The sequence below is a fragment of the Ursus maritimus genome, unplaced genomic scaffold, assembly GCF_017311325.1.
Source record: "Ursus maritimus isolate PB19 unplaced genomic scaffold, ASM1731132v1 scaffold_7, whole genome shotgun sequence".
Lineage (NCBI taxonomy): Eukaryota > Metazoa > Chordata > Mammalia > Carnivora > Ursidae > Ursus > Ursus maritimus.
In genome coordinates this window covers 53,715,450-53,732,365 of record NW_024426885.1, presented here as the reverse complement: position 1 = coordinate 53,732,365, position 16,916 = coordinate 53,715,450, and the positions used below count along the sequence as shown (strand labels likewise).

Here is a 16,916-nt window from a genome sequence, read left to right as displayed (position 1 = left end):
GGGGAAGGCCTCCTCGATATGGTGACATTTGAGAGAGGCCTGAGCAACGATGGAGGAGGCAGCGACTTAGAGCTATGGGGGGAAAGTATTCCGGGCAGAGGATACAGCATGTGCAAAGGCCCTGCGGTAAGAACGAGCTGGGTGTGTCTAAGAAACAGGAACCCAGAAAGAGAGGTTCGATGAGGGTAGGGTGTGGTGGGGAATAGAGGATTGGCTACAGGAAATTCAGAGAGCTGGACTGGGAAGGAGCACTTAGGGTCTTGCAGACCAGGATGAGTAATTGGGATTTTATTCCATTTGCCCTGGGGAAATTGCAATGGAGTTACTTGATCTTAAAGGCCTTGGTCGGTCCTTCAAAAGATCAGAGAAAGGTGGAACATGGGCTGGAGAGGGGGCAAGAGGAGAAGCAGGGAGACAGCTGGAAGGCCACTGGGGTGACCAGGTGCGGGAGAATCTGGAGTGCTCCTGTCAACCATCCGGGCTCTGTCCCTTGTCGGTCCAGCCACTCACAACTCTTCCTAACCACCCTAGGCTCTCTGGCACCACCCCCGCCCTTCAGAGAACTCCCTCGTTGTCCAGAGCCTGGCCTGCTCTCCCCTGCCCCAGTTCATCCCCCCTGAGTCTCTCCCACAACCCAAGGCAAAGCTGTCTCCTGGGCCAGCCTTGAGCTGTTCCTCCTGCACACGCAGCCGTATCTGCACTCCAGAGCAGGGGGCCAGGCTGCAGTCACCCCCGGAGTGAAGGGAGAGCCTGCTCACAACCCAGACAGTGGGGGACAGCGTGGCCGTGCGCAGGACGGGACTCGCCAACTTGGCAGCCCCTTGTCAGCAGGCACGGAGCCTGGTGGGGCTGGCCCCTTCCTGAGGCTCCTACCCGGCGCTCCATAATTAAAGCCATAAGTCATCTTCCGTCGGGGGAGCTACAGGCTGGGGCTCACAGCTGGCAGCGCTCTGGGCTTGGTGCTGGGAGGGAGAGTGGCCTGCACATGTGGGCGGAGGTCGGGAGCTGAAGAGCCAAGACTGCCCTCCTTTCTGGCTTTGGTGAGGTGCTGTTTGGACTCCGAGGCTCTGCTTGGGGTCGGGGCAGTGTCCGAGCTCCTTCCACAGATAAAGGACTTCCTCTGTCCCCTGGGCACTGAGTCTCAAACTTGCAGACACCCCCAAAAGATACCATCTGTCTCCCACAAGATTCGGTGCTCCTCTTCCCCCTCCGGAAGGGTCTATTCACAGAGCTGGGAGTGGGGGTGCCATAGGGTGCCCATCCCCTCGACAGCGCTGGGGAGCTTCCCAGAGAAACTGTCCTCCTTCCAAGAGAGTAGGGGTCTGGAGCCCAGATCGGACCTTGTAATAGAGAGGACCCCCCGACCCCTATCCCAAGGCTGGCCCAGGGAGAGGGACCCTGAACTCTGTGGCTCTCTTTTCCGAAAGTGTGTTCAGAGTCTTTGCGGAGATTTTGGTTGCTGACCCTCCTCCTTGGCCAAAAAGGCAAGGACGTCTCTCTTTCTCCCGTTTCCCGCTTGCTCAGCAGAAGTCCCTGTGTGAGCCAAGGGGACGGGAACATCTCAGGACACCCCTCCCTGTCTGGCCGGGCTCCCTTATCAAGCATTCTGAACACACACTCGGTGTGGGGCGCCAGGCCAGGACCTGGGGACACAATGTGACATCTAGGACTGACACTGGACCAGGGAGGATGAGGGCTTTCTGGAGGCTGGGCTGCCGGGGTGAAATGGCCACCCCTCTCCCCCACCACAACCCTGTCCAGGACCCTGGCCTTCGTCAGAGAAGCAGGGCCAGGATCACTGGCAAATGTGAACTATTACGTATTTAGAAAAGTATAGAACCTGATACAACCCCCCCCCCCCCCTNTTTTTGCTTTTTTTTTTTTTTTTTTTTTGGTCCTTGGTTGGGAAATGAAACTTTACCATGTTGGCAACACCTTTTCTTTCATTTTCAATAATCCCAGAGGCCCGCTGTCTAAGGACTAAGTAGAAAGGGTTAAGGTCTCTAATCTGAATGTGGCTTCAAAAAGGGGAGGGGGTCCCTGCTTGAAGAAGGACTATGTCTCAAGTGACATTAGGAATCCTTGATTTTGTTCAGTGCGGCAATGGCAGGTTCCGTGCGCTTCAGAAGTCCTTGTTGGATATGTATACAGTCCTTAAGGATGAACTGAAATTTGCTGTAATGACTCTAGAAACTGTTGGGAGGGGGGAGTTTTAAAAATGATGGACAAAATGTTGATGATGCTCGAGGCTAGGTGATGGGGAGATAGAGCTGCATTGTGCTCTTATCTCTACCTTTGTGTATGTTTGAAATTGTCCACAGTGAGAGCTCATTTCTTTTTAAAAGTATGGTCTCCAAAGCTGCCAGGGGACCCACCACTGGCCTGGGACCCACATCTGACCATGGGGGACCCATATCTGACCATGGCCCCGTCGGGCACCCAGACTTGAACCAGACTTGAGGTTGACCCAGCGGACCCAGCTCTGCCTCTAACTTGCCATGTGATGTTGGCCAAGTGCCTCCCCGTCCCTGACCCTCAGCTCCCCGGGGCGATGGAGAAGTTCGAACCTGATGGGCTTCTGAGCACCCGTCTATTTTCCATCTCTGACTCTGAACGCATATAACTTGTGTGCTCAGAGACCCCACGGGAGGGAAACTGTGGAAGCAGCCCATTGTACACCTTCACTTTCCTCAGTGGGTTTCCCACACCACGTCTGAAGAGAGTTTTGGAGAAAGGCTTCTGTGGCCAAATAAGTTGGAGAGATGCTGTATCACAACATCGTCCTCCTGGCAGGTCACAATGCACATTAGCACATTAAAGGCTCTGACAAGTCTTGCAGTGAAGATACCTGCTCAGTGTTTCCAAATTTTCTTGACCACAGAACTTTTTTAAAAGTTGTCTTTTTCTATATCCCATGCATCAGAGTTCCCAGAGATAACCCTCTGGGAAAACCTGACCTTCTTGTTTTCAAATTGGGGGGAATCCTACCCCATAGGACAAATTCACCATCTTTTTTTGTGAACATAATGATTTCTGACCCATTTTCAGTAGAACACAAGATTTTTTTGCTTTCCACATCGTTGGGTGGGTTTTGTACTTAGCTAAATTGGTAGTTGTTAACCCCAGTCTTTCCCTGACCAGAAATAGCTGCTTTGATGTTACACTCTGAGTCACTGACCAGATGCTGGAAAACCCTCCAACATTGGGAAACTATGCCTGGCACAGTCTGGGGCTTTCCTGGTGGGGCCTTCTAGAAGCAATGTTTCTAGGGAGGAGTAGGAGAAAGAACACAGGCTTTGGCATTAAAGGCTGTGGGTTCGGATTTTAGTTCAACCACTTACCAGCCAAATGACTTGAGACAAATTAGCCTCTCACAACAGTTTCCTCATCAGTGGGGTTCCTATGAGGATTAAGCAGCATAGAATGTACCAAGTGCCAAGTGCCCTTCCTTCTCTGAAAGAATTTATAGCAATAGCTAATATTTATTGAGCACTTACTATGTGCTGGACACTGTGCTGAACTAAATAGATGCATTACCGGCTTTTGCATGCACATCAGCTCTGTGAGATAAGTATTATCCCTCCCCTATTACAGCCGGGGAACTAAAGCCCAGAGAGGGTAGTTAACTTGCCCATGGTCACACAGCTTGAGGGAAGTGATCTTAGGCAGTACAACATCTACCCCTTTCAAAAAGATCAGATCCGGATGAAGAAGACATTAATCCTCGGATCCTCAGGAACTTTGCCAGTCTGGTCAGCGTTTCTTGGTCCTAGGATGACCTGGCTGGCATAATGTCAGGCCCTGTGCACCCTCGGGTATGTGCTCGTAGACAACCATGGAATCTTAAAACGGAAAGAGTCCACGGGGACTTCCAAGTTCCCTGAGGCCGCAAGCCCGCAGTGCATCCCTTGGGGCCCCTCTGTGCAGGGTGCAGAATGTGCTGGACGCCATCACCTCCCCCCATTGTCAACCTCAGCCAGGGCAGCTGGCTCTGTTCTTGACTGTTTCCTATACTGGGGTTTTGTGCAAGATTTTGTCCGACAAAAGGATTTGCTACCAAACAAAAGACATTTGGAAAACCACTGCCAAAGGAAAGCCTGTCTTTTTTAAACAACGGAGGACCCAGAGGCCCAGAGAGGTTAAGTCACTTGCCCCAGGGTCACCAGCTCTCCTCCTGAGCTCCAGGCAGATCTCTGTCCTCTCTCCAGGACTTGGAGCAGGAGCCAGGCTGAGGGGGGAGCTTCGCAGCCCCCCGGGGAGCCCCTCAAGGTCAGTCGTCCAGGCTGGTTCTGCCCGCGGGTGGCCAGTTTGTATGAAGATAACTGTGTCTGAGGCTGGCTCCCTGAACCTCGTCCGACCACATCTATTTCTGGGCCGCGGAGCCCTGACGGAGCACAATTTGATTCATAAATTACCCAGCTCAAGGTGTGTGTGATGGGCTCTCCTTCCCAGATTTGAAAGTCATTCACTCCAGAACTTGCAGTACTTGGGGCCGGAGGGGGGGGCAGCTGTGGGGCTGTCAGGATCAGCAGCCACGGAGGGGAAGTGGCAGGGGAGACAGGAGGACTCGGCGACTCAGGGAGCCCTGTTCCGAGCCAGCCTCATGCTTGTGGGCTCCATCAATCCTCGCAGCAACCCCAGGAGGCAAATTCTGTTACTGTCTCTGGCTGGCAGGCGAGGAAGCTGAGGCTCAGAGGGGCGACATCACTTGCCCCAAGTCACATGGAGCTAGGATTCCAACTCAGGGCTCCCTGATGCCAGAGTTTCCTCCCACATGATCATGGCAATGACGAGACAAGGAACGGAACAAGTGACATTTAGAGGACGAGGTTAGACCCTGGGAAATAGGATTGGAAGGGAAGGTTCAGGGACGCCACGCTGCCTCATTCCGCAAACTCCGGTGTGTGCCTACAGCTGGCCTGGCACCCCACCCTGCCCCCTTCCCACAGTCTTTTCTGCCTAACGTCATCCAGCTCCGGGCACTGCTTAGCTCCACCTGCCCTAGACGCTTGGATCATCGGCCTTGACACATATCTGACATAGGTTCAGTACGTCAGTTTGTAAAGCCTTTTCAGATCCTTATCTCGTTGAACCTCCAAATAGCTGTGATCAGGACAGGTATTCTCACCCACAGTAAGGAAACTGAGGCTCAGAAAGGCCCACAAGCCCACGAGCATGAATCCAGTCCCCTGACTTCATGTCGACTCCCCAGCCAGCTTCTTTTTACACAGAGCTTTGTCCCTCTCCAGGGGACCCGTCTTCCCCACTGGGGGGCAGGCACCTGGGGGCATTACCTGTGTCCCTGACCTGTGCTTGGCACCTAGAGGCTCGGTAGTGTGGTAGGTGGTCTCTGGGGCCCCTGCTCCCTACACAGCCCCTTCCCTGCACCTGTCTTTCCCACGTCCCACTGCTGGGGCAGCTCAGAGGTGCTGGAGGAGGGGGTGAGGGCTCGCTGGATGACAGTGCAAACACCCCCCTCCCACTTCCATCTCCTTGGGCATCTGATCACTGTCCTTTTTGTTTTCTTAAGTGTCTCCCCTCCTCCTTCCCGCTCGCACTCCCACTCCGGGACAAGGCCTTTCAGATCATCAAATATCACAGGCTCCTTATGCGAGGACTGAGATGGCTTTATCGGAGCCCGTAAATCTCCCAGAGCCCTGACGCCCTCTTGAGTGCCAAGCCTCGGGTGAGTTATGTGGGCCGGGCCCAGCCGCGGGCAGAACAGTTGGCCCTCTGGGGAACACAGCCAAGCGACCTGGCACACCTTGGCACCCGCCCTTGGCCGGAGGAAGGGCCTCAGTAGAGGGTAGGAGTGGGTGTTCCGGGCCCACCTGCCACAGGCCCTGGAGGCAACCAGGCTCAGGGCAAGCGAGCAGGTGGATTCCTGGGAGATCAGCAGCCCTCTGCTCTCCTTCTCCTCACCTTGCTTGTCGGCGGCCAGTCTCCAGACCCACACAGGAGAGACCATGGCAGGCGTGAGGGACATTCAAGACCCGAATAACCCCGGTTCTGATCCCAGCATGGTCGCTAAGTTACCACAAGTCCTTAAAGGGGGCACTTCCCTTACTGAGCCTCAGTTTCCTAATCTGATCATTAGGGTAACAGTGCTGGCCTCACAGGGCATTCTAAGAATCCAGTGAGCTCACACATAGCTCTTGGGGGCTGCCTGGTGTGTGCACTAAGTCTTACACGCTCTGGAGTCACTTACACTTACCAGTGGTGTGACTTCAAGCAAATCACTTGGTCTCTCTGTGCCTTGGTTTTCTCACCTGTAAAATGGGACACTAATGACACTAAAAATGGGAATGACGAAGGTGATGAGCCCCTGCCCATGGAGTTGCCATGAAGCATAATGGATAGATACATGCGAAGTGCTTAGAACCTCGCCTGACACGTGAACATCACCAGCAGGCCTTCCTGCCTCCAGGGACTCCCCGTAGGACAGAAGTCCAAACAGCTTACCTGGCATTCAAGGCTCCCACCTCCTGGCGTCAGCCGCCCCTAAGCTCCTAACAAAGCTGCTCCTCCAGCCGCCCCCCCCCCACACTGTGAAAGGAGGGCTTCCTCTCCCCCTTCTGCTCTTGCCAGACCCCCAATAGGAAGGCCTTCTCCCCTCCATGCTTACCCAAATCTGCCCTCCAAGGCCCAGCGGAAGGAGCCTCTCCCGCACCAGCCTCCCACGAGCTGCCCGCACCAAGGCCAGGCATCTTTGGCGCCCAGGTCCCATTTCCTCATCTGCACTGGTGGCACCTGGGAGCAGAGACTTCATCATGCGCTGCTCAACCTCTCTGGAGTCTTGCAGACTCCTCTGTGAGCAAATTCCTTTCCTTACTGTGACGGATGCAGCAGCGGCCAAGGCAGGAGAGGCCCCTACCCTAGGGGAGATTAACGTCCCCAAATCGTAGTCAGAACGCTGCTAAAGCAGGTAGAGGAAGCGTCGCTCCTTAGAGCAGATCCATTTACAAGGCAGCCCACATCTGCCACCAGCTTAGCGCACACAGACGCTAAGCTTGGGAGGTCTTTGCATGTGCTTAAATATACATAAGGTCAAATTCACCGTTTCATTTTTCTTAAGATTTTACTTATTTAACAGAGAGCACATGGGCACAAGTAGGGGAGTGGCAGGCAGAGGGAGAGGGAGAAGCAGGCTCCCCGCTGAGCAGGGCTGGATCCGGGATCACGACCTGAGCCAAAAGCAGATACTTAACCAACTGAGCCACCCAGGCGCCCCTAAAATTCAGCAGTTTCAAGTGTACAATTCAGTGGCATTAAGACCGCTCACAGTGGTAAAACCATCATCTCTGTCTAGAAGTTTGGGGATTATTCTTTAAAGGAACTTGTATTTACTTTTTTCTTTTTTTAACACCTGTAATTCAAGTAAGTCAAAAGGAAAAAGTTGAAATGATTCTAGAGCAGTGGTTCTCAGCCTGGAGTGATTTTGCCACACAGATGCCCACTCCCCCTGCCTTGCCGGGGACATTTGGAAATGTCTGAAGACATTTTGGTTGTCACGCCTGCAGGGACAGGATGCTACTGGCACCCTGGAGACCAGGGGTCCTGCTGCATATCCCGCAGGGCTGGGAGCAGCCCCCACAACAACAGATTTCCAACGTCCTGCCACCACTTCCGGGAGGGAGGAACCCTGCTCTAGCGTCACCACTTCAAGATAATCTCGGTGAACGTCTTTTAGCATTTCTTGCCTCTCTCTAAGCGTGTATTCTTAACAATAGGAAGTATCTGCTGGAACTATGCTATTTGGTGACTCCTTTTTAAGAAACAAACACGTCTTAAGCATCCATCTTTCCAGGACAGAAACTTCCCTTCTGCAACACTATTTTTAGCAGCTGACCGAATCTCGTATAATACCTTGTTTAACTAATCCTTGTTGTTGGACTCTTAGGTTGTTCCTGATTTTCTTTATTAAGCGGCACCGTGGTGGACAGCCTGGTGGCCGCCCCTGCGGGCACGTGGGGTTGGAGAGGAAAGGTTTTTCAGGAAACGGGGGAGATTCTCCTCCCAGCTCTAACCCCTGGTGCTGTTTTGTGGATCCCCATTAAAGTATCCTCAGAGCACTGGGGGCCACCTGCCTGGGGCCACCTGTCGTGCAGGGAGCCAGGCACTGCTGTGGGCGACAGCGCTGTTGCGTGACCCTCGGCAGCCCTAATATGATCAGTTTTACTACCTTGGCTACTCAGGTTACCGTGTCACACATTGGAGCCAGTTATTCACAAATTAATCAGAGTCCAGTGCGTGGTCTTATTAGGAGGGGTCATCATTGGTTGGTTTGAGGGAGCTTGGTGAAAACCGTCGTTCTGTAAAGCGTCTGCAGGGCAAGCAGCCTGCCATTCGCACCTAGCTGAGGGGCTCGAGGGTTCTTTCCCTGACCGGACGGTAGTAACCGTCATTAGGCGAGATGCATTCAGCTCAGGCAGACGTACTGCTACAAGGGCAGCAGGAGCGGACGATCCCCGGGTGGCACGGCTAATGGGCTGGTCCCTCCTCAGAGCCCCGGAGCATTGTGGTCTCTCTGATGTGCGACGTTACACGTGACACCGGTAACGTGCTGCCCTGCCTTTGACACGAGCCTCAGAACGGCCCCCCGGCATCCCTGCCTCAGTCCGTCGGTTCAGTCCCCCGTTTGTCGAGCACTACAGTGCATCCGCTGGTCATTTGGGGAAACAAACCCTTACTCTCCCGGGGCTTATGTGGCAGTGAGGGGAGACAGACAAGCAGCAAACACACGAACAGGTGAGAAGAGAGGTTCAGAAAGTAGAAGGCTCAGGCTAACAGAGTGGAGAGTGAGGGGCGTGAGGCAGGTGGGGGGATGAGGGAGGGCTTCCCTGCAGAGGTGACACTGGAGCAGATAATGCATCCCACAGAGATCTGCAGGGAGAGGGTTCCAGGGGCTTCTGGAGAAGCTTTGGAGAGGAGGTAGGTCTAATCACCCCACACACACCCCCAGCCTCCTCGAGGGTCCTTCAGAGGGGCAGCAAGCTCTCAGCCTGTGTCCCCTCCCCTGGTTGAGAGCCGAGGTAACCCACACCGCCGGTTGCCATATGTTGATCCCAGAGCTGTTGAATGCAGCCCAGCTCAGGGGCCCCCCAGGACGCCAGCCCCTTTTGTCCGCAGGCGGCTAAGTAACAATTTTTAATTCATAAGACATCTTGCCCAAAGCCCGTGTCCCAGACTGACTCCCAGTTTTCATCATGCAGTGACACGGCCAGACAGGACCAGGGTGGGCCCACAGGCCAGCCTGCCCCACGGGCCCCAGGGGTCGAAGCAGCACACATACAGCTAGCTGTCTCACGGGCTACCGCTGGCGCGGGAGGAAGGAAAATCCAGGGCCCATGGATGGCGGGGAGGGGGGCATGAACTCTAGTTTCGTGAGCACTGAGTTTAACTCTGTATTCTACCCCTCACTACCTGGATGACTGGGGGCCAGGGGTTTTTAACTGCTCTGTGCCTCAGGCTCCTTATCTGTAAAATGGGGATGACGGTATCTATCTCCTAAGGGTGGGATGTGAAAATTGAAAAAGATAGGCACGCAAAACCTGCACGGGACCAGACACAGTCATGTCGGCTGTCGTAGGGAGACCCCTCGCAGCTCTTTCTGGATGAGATGCGCCGCAGCCTGGGGACGCCCTCGTCTGATTCTTCCATTCAGGAGGCGTAGCAGGGAAAGAAGGAACAGGGACCAGAACGCGCACCCACTGAGCACCGGGCAGTGCAATAGGTCCTCTATTGACGTGATCACGCCCGGTCCTCAGCCAGCCTGGTGAGGTGGGAGCTGTTATCTACGCGATACAGATGAGGACTTCGGCTCGAAGGAATTAGCAGTTTGCGGGAGGTCTCGCGGCCTGTACGTGGCAGATCTGTAGCTGGCACCTGGGTCTTTTTTCATCCCACCAGTTTATGTGCAATAGGCAGTCTTCGCTTGGGTGTTGACGTAACAGGCTCCAGACAGACACCCCCAGAGAGAAGAGGGTGCAAATCCCAGTTTTCTCTTCCCTGGGAAGGGTCCCTGACCCCGGGCCTGAGGAGGGCGGAGTGAGCAAGTCAGAGGCCAGGTGAGGGTTCAGCGTCCCCCAGGTCACCTCCCTGTAGCCCCTGTTCTCCATTCAGGGACTAGCATTGGAGCGGATGGATGTTTGGGCCCAGAAGCCCAACCAGATCATGAGCTCCTCATAAGCACGGCCTTTTTCTTCTTTTCTCCCCTCGCCAGCCCCAGGGCAGGACCAGCCGGGAGCATGCCCCCACCCAGTGTGTACTTGGTGACCCTTCCTAACCGCTGCTCAGGCGTCCTTCTGGGGGAGTGCCCTCAGGGGACAGAAGTGTGAGACCCTGGCCCTATCCTCCAGGCCACCCTGGGTCTTGCTATGAGGACCAGGGACATCCCCACAGTGCAGCACAGCGCTGGGGCTCAGAGGAGTGTGAGATGCCATGGCCCCCAGGACTGGCTTCCTGAGGCCTGTGACACTGGACGTGGATCTTAAGAATAGGAAGGACCAGGGTGGAAGCCATTGGTTTTCCGTTAACTCGGAGGGCAGTAGGCCGGGTTGCTGTTAGCCCAGCGGAGCAGACAAAGCCATTGAAAGTCGTGCCTGTGTTCCCACACGCACCATCAGCCACTCACTAACTGCTTTCCTCCCAGACCTGGCTCGCTGTGGGTCAAGATGCTGCCAGCAAGATAACAAAGGAACAAGATGTGGGAGTGATGGGATTTGGCAGGAGCTAGGAGGAGGGGCGCCTGGGGAAGGGGAGAGGCTTTCAGCCTCTGAGGAACAAGGCGGCGGGAGCGCTAGTCCCCATGGCCCAAAAAGAGCTGCACCTCCTGCTTCCCAAGGCTGACCTTCTCCCCCAACCCCCGCACTCCCTCCATCCACCTTCCCTCTCCCACTTCCTCCCTCTGCCTTCCACCTCTGTAAAGCACAGAAGCCCTTTGCTTGACTCTGCTGCGCCCTCTAGTGCCACTCTGCCTCCCTCCTTGTGTGTGACTCCCCACGGGTCTGCATCTGCTCACTGTCCCTGCATCTGTGCCCCACCTGCCCGCAGTGTCTCACAGTCTGACCTTTGGGGGCATCTGTAGATCCAACCACTGGCCTCTGCCGGATCCTCCTTCTCCTGAGCCTCTCTCTCGGCGCTGCTTGACCCTACTGACCACTCTTTCTCAGAACTTCCTCCTCTCCTGCCTCCAGGCACCTGGCACTATATAGTGTCCCCCTGCATCTCAGACTACTGCCAGTCTCCCTAGAGTCTCATGCTCATGCTCACTGGAGCCCTAGGTCTGCCCTGAAGGTAGCCTTGCCAGCACCTTCTGTGTATCAACACCTGGCTTGCTCAGAGCTCCTGCCCACAGCCCTGCCTTCCTACTAGTCCCCATCGTGGGCCCTCCTGCCACCACCTGGAGGACATCGCCACCTGGACATTCTGCTGCTACCTAAAGCTGCTGTGGAAGAATTGATCTAGAACTTCCCAGAATGTACCGTGTTTTTACCTAGAACTCCCTCCTGAGAAAAAAGCAACTTTGTTACCACTCCATTCTATGTAGGACAATGATCTCTTGTGTCTCCGCATCTCCTTGTCCCTTAGCACGGGGCCAAGTGCAGAGTGGGTGCAAACGTGTGCAGGGCCAGTGCCCGTGCAGCAAGAAAGAGAGCTGTAAGCCAGCCACTTAGTAGCCACATGACCTTGGACAAGTTATTTGACGTCTCCGAAGCTGCTTCCTCGCATGGGACACAGGCTGTGTTCTTACTAAGTTATCGTGAGGAGTGAGTAACATGGCTGCACAAATGGCTTTGCTCGGTGCTGGCACGTGGAACTTCTCGATAAGTACTAGCTACTGTTTTTAATAAATAAGGGAAAGAAGGCTGGGATGCCCCCTTGACAGTCTTTCACGCTTTCGCAGACTCAATCCACATTCCCCCAGCCTTTCCTTTGGGAATCTGAAGAGGTCTGGGTGCCTAGAGCTCCTAGAAGAGGTGGCTGTCCCCAAGAGAACCAGCAGGGTGATAAGGACCTGCTGCTTCTCTTTTGTGAAAGCTTCAAGTCACCAGTTCCCAGAACCCTTAGGGCACTGAGGTGCAGTTCCACTCCACCCCAGAACCCCTCCCCTACCAGGTATATCCACACGCACCTAGGACAGCACCTGTCAACCCAGGGGAAGCAGCTGCCCTTCTGCTCAGCAATGAGGGCTGAACAGGTGAAAGGCGTCCCGGGTAAGCCTCCCCTGGCCCCCTAGTCCCCAAGGGACTAGGATAAAGAATGTCTGGGAGACCAGAGGGCTGACAGGGTGGTATCAGCTTCCAGGGTAGCAGAGAAACTTGTTTGTGTGGCTGCCAAGCCCACAGCCCCCTGGGGAAGGGAGGATGGTGGGAGGGGAGCTAAGGGAGAGGAGCAAGGAAATGGTGACCCACCCCTAGGCCAGAGCCCTGATGAGATGCCCTGTGGGCTTCGGCCTTGGCCTTGGGGCTGCCGACTCCTACACATGGGCTTTTGGTTGTGAGGCCCTCCTGGCAAGAGGACAGGATTGGCTCAGTCAAGGCTGGTGGGATGGGGGTGGGCGTGGGGCAGGAGGTCCACGGCAGCATCATGTCGGTGAAGCACAGGTGGCCGAACTGTGTGGAGAATGTCCTGCGTGCCAGGCGCTGTATTCGCTCCTTCCCGTCTCACCACAACATTCTGTGGTGGGGACTACCGTGAGCCCAATTTACAGACTAGAAAACTGAAATCATCCAGATATGTTCCGTAACTTGACCAAGCTCACCCGGCCAGCCATAGGCAGAGCTCTCTGAACCCATACAGTCGCCCTCCCAAGGGCATAATCTTAACCACCTCTCTGCGCCATGTTGCTTTCCTTCAGGGACCTGAGCTCAGCAAGTCCTTACTTATGGGTTCAATAGCATGATTATATCATTAATGTCGCCCTTCACTGCGAGACCGAGACAGGAACCTGGCCTGCTTTTCTCTACTGATTCTCTAGCACCTTGCATACAGTAGGTGCTCAATACGAACTCAAATGGATGAGTGATCTAATCAGTCCATCAGTCTTTGAAAGAGTCCTGCCTGCCCTTGGCCCTCCCTGCTTGGGACTCAGGGCTCAGCATCCCAGGGGTCCTGTATTGCCATGGCAACAGACCATCAGAGCCAGCAGCTCTCAGGTGGTCCTGTCAGCTCCTGGGTGTAACCCTTTCTGGCTGTTGGCCCTGGGAGTTGGTGATTCATACTTGGCAAGAGGCTGAGAGGTGAACTCCACACAGGTAGAGATAAGGAGAAGTGGGGTGTGTGTGTGTGTGTGAGAGAGAGAGAGAGAGAGAAAGAGAGAGAGTCCCTGAGTTTGAATGTGTACCAATTGGAGAAAAATGCCTGGGTCAGGGGATATTTTATGTGCTGGAGACAGACTTCGGGTTGGGGCCGGGCAGTAGGGCCATCTTCAGGGCAAAGGTGCTGAGTGGGGAGGCCAGCTGAGTGTACCAGGGTTGATAACCCCATTTTTCAAGCCAAAACCCAAAGCACACCATTCCACAAGGGGCTTCTGGTTTGTGAATGATTTATAGGAAAAATCTTGCAAAGATAAAAATTGAATCACATTTAGTTTAACATTTGATAGGTTCCTTTATTGGGAAGAATAAATTTTTATGGAAATTCAGAATGATGGGATGCTAGCCCTGGGGGCTGAGGAAGTGGGGCCCACGCTGGTATGGGGGGTGATGGGTGGCAAGAGGCTCGGAGGTGTTGCCTCAGGGCAGCCCTTCAGCTCAGCATTTAGGGGCTCAGAGAACCCAGCCCCCAAAGGGCCCTGTGATGTCCATGTTTCACCCCAACTCAACCCTGATTACCCTGTGATGTGAATACCTGGTTGAGGCCTGCATCCCCTGCTAGAATGTGTCTCTGGGATATCGTAGGAGCTCAGTAATTGTTGAATGGACACACCGATGAAAGCATCCATCCTCCTGTTTTCCCAGCAGTGGAATTCCTGGCTAAAGAAAAAGACAGCCCCTTCCCTTCATGCGTGTCTATGCCTCCTTGCAGCCCGTCCCCCCCAACTACACCTACTCAGCAGGAAGGTGTCCAGGTCTCTCTATGGCCATGGAGGAAGCTCCAGGCAAGGGGGAGGCTGGAGTGATGTCCACTCCCTGGCCAGGCCGCACGTCAGAGTCCCCAAAGCCCACAGTCTGAGACTGATGTGAGACCTGAACGGGCTCTGTAAGCATCAGCTGTCTCTCCCCTGCCTGAGCCAACCCCTGCACTGGACCAGGAGGACAGGGGAGGACAGCCTCTAGCTACCAGCCAGGTAGAAGCAGATCCCTGGCTGGCCAGCAGGGGACTAGCCGAGAACAGCCCTTGTCCCAACATCTAAAGTTAGAAGACGACATTGTCTCTGCTCTATTCTTTTCCCAGTTGATCCAAGAGATGATATGAGCCCCTGACTGTGCACAGATCCCTTTGGAGCCGGGGCAGGGGTGACAGGGCAGGGGGCGAGCGGGGAGATACAGTAGCTTCACCTGTGTGTGTCAAGGCCTGGGTATTGATTAGTTCCTACCTGTGGAACCAGTGTCCCTCCGTCCCTTCCCCAACCCTGCCCATCGCAGGGCCCCATTCACGCAATACTTAGTGAGTACTTACTCTGTGCCAGGAACTGTTCCGAGCCTGTGTGTGTGCATGTGCGTGTGTGTGCGTGTGTTTCACACTCATTGAATTTTCATGACCTTATGAGGTAGATCCGTTTTTATCCCCATATTACAAATGGGGAGACCAAGACACAGAGAGGTTACCTGAGTTGCCCAAGGTCACACAGCGGCTCCACGGCGGTGCAGGGAATGACTGCCACCTCCTCTGTGAAGCTTTCCTTCTTTGAGCCTTCCCATGTGGGAACAGTCTGTCCCTGCCGTGAGCTCAGAGATGATGATTCTCGCGCATGTCGAAGCCCCCTCAGCAGGTTGTAGGGGCTTCAGTGTGAGGATTCCTGATACACTGACATCCGCACCCCCACGACACCAAGCACAGGGCCCGGTCAGCGAATGCCTGCCCCGGAGATCGCTGACTCTGTGAAGGAGTGGCCGTGTGTATGTGACTGAACCAACAAACTGGTTATGAGGAAGAGAGAAGAGTGGAATTGGGATTTGCCCAAGTGAATCCATAGCCTGGAGGGAAGGGCACAAGGATAAGGGTGGGGGGCCCAGGTGGGCCGGGAGCAGTGATCCTTCAGCAACCTGCTTGCCACAGGGTGCCCAGCACTGGCCAGGTTCCTTGAGGGACCCATGAAAGGTCCCCCAGCTTCAGGCTGGCCAGGAAGTTCCCATGAACACACAGGGAGCAATGGGAGAGCCAACAGAACAGTGGCTGCTGCCTGTGAGCATGGAGCGTCAGCCAGAGAAGTCAGGCCGCCTTCCTGGAAGAGGAGGAGGAGGAGAGGAAGAGGAGGACCAGTGGCACTCGGTGGGAAGATGAGAGGGGAGGCCAAGAGAGGAAGGTGGACACAGAGAGAAGAGGAGGCGGGAATGAACTTGGTGATTTGGGGGAGCTGGGGAAGCCTCTATGGGAAATGGGGCGCCTGTAGGGGGAAGCATGAAATGAAGTGGGGGAGACGGGTGGCACAGTGGCCTCCATGTGAGCTGGTGTCACTTGTGTATGATTTTTGCCAGTACTTTAAATATGTACTTCAAGTTTTAAGAGGTACTTAAAATAAATGCTTATTCTTGAGATTGAATTAGGTCTTTAACTTATATTTATTATAAAAGGAACTTGTATCATGGCTAAATAGAAAATGAGAATAGGATAGAATGGAATGGAATTGAAAATGACCATAAAAATAAGCACAAAGGAAACCAAACTAGGTTTCTGCTTGAGTCCATTCGGCTGCTATCAGAACACCAGGGGCTGTGTGGCTTATAAACAACAGAAATTTATTTCTTACAATTCTGGAGGCTGGGAAATTCAAGACCGAGAGTGTCAGCACGGTCAGGTAAGGGCCCTCTTCCTGGTTCAGAGATGGTGATCCCTCACTGTGTCCTCACATGGCCGAAGGGGCATGGGATCCCTTGGGGTCTCTTTTACAAGAGATTAATTCTATCCATGAAGTTTCCGCCTTCGTGGCCTAGGCCCCTCCCAGAGGCCCCACTTACTAGCACCACTGTGCGGTTTTGGATGTCGCCGTAGGAATTCCGGGGGGAAGCAAGCGTTCAGATCGTAGCAGTTACTGAGTCCCTGCTGAGTACCACTCCCTCTGGAAGCTTCCAAGCCTGAAGCCTGCTCTCTCTCTGTTACAGAGGAAAACAAGCAAGTGCTAGAGAGATGCTGTAGGCATACTAGCACCAAACCCAGACTTTCTCCTTTACTCATTCCAAGAGACAGAAGACCGAGGAGCAGAACGTCCTCACTCCATGAATCGGTGCTGTCTTCTGCCTGGGCCATGTCTTCCAGAACACTTCCCATTACTCCTTGGGCCAGCATCCGTGTTAAGTTACTGATTCGTCCTTAATACACAGAGAGGAGCCTTGAGCGCAGCCCATGCCACCTGCCCCGGGCCCCAGGTACACCTGGAATGGTACTGTCTCTTGCAGGGAATACCAACAGCATCTTCGCCCTGGACTACATCAGCGGAGCACTGACCTTGAACGGCCTGCTGGATCGGGAGAACCCCCTGTACAGCCATGGCTTCATCCTGACCGTGAAGGTGAGGGCCAGGTGGCAGGCACCTGCGTCCTGGGGGGAGGGGTGCCCACACTGTGGTACCAGCCTCCAGCAGTGCCCCCGCTGAAGCCCCCGGCCTCTCACCTTGCATGATTCCCGGGGCTCGTGCCAGGGCCCCGGTCAGGAAGGAACCCCACTTACCAGGCGTAGGCCACGTCAGGGCCTGGTGCTGGGCACCTCACAGCCATTCTCAACAATCACATAGGGTTAGGACTTTTATCCCCATG

General features: G+C 54.5%; 1 protein-coding gene across 1 annotated transcript in view; it reads left to right on the top strand.

The window, feature by feature from the left end:
* Positions 1-16,916, top strand: part of LOC103668017 (cadherin-23) — a 264,181-nt gene that overhangs the window by 158,786 nt on the left and 88,479 nt on the right. Inside the window, exon 9 of the mRNA XM_040624110.1 lies at positions 16,560-16,672. Within this exon, the coding sequence (XP_040480044.1) occupies positions 16,560-16,672 (113 nt within the window). The remainder of the gene's footprint in view (positions 1-16,559; positions 16,673-16,916) is intronic.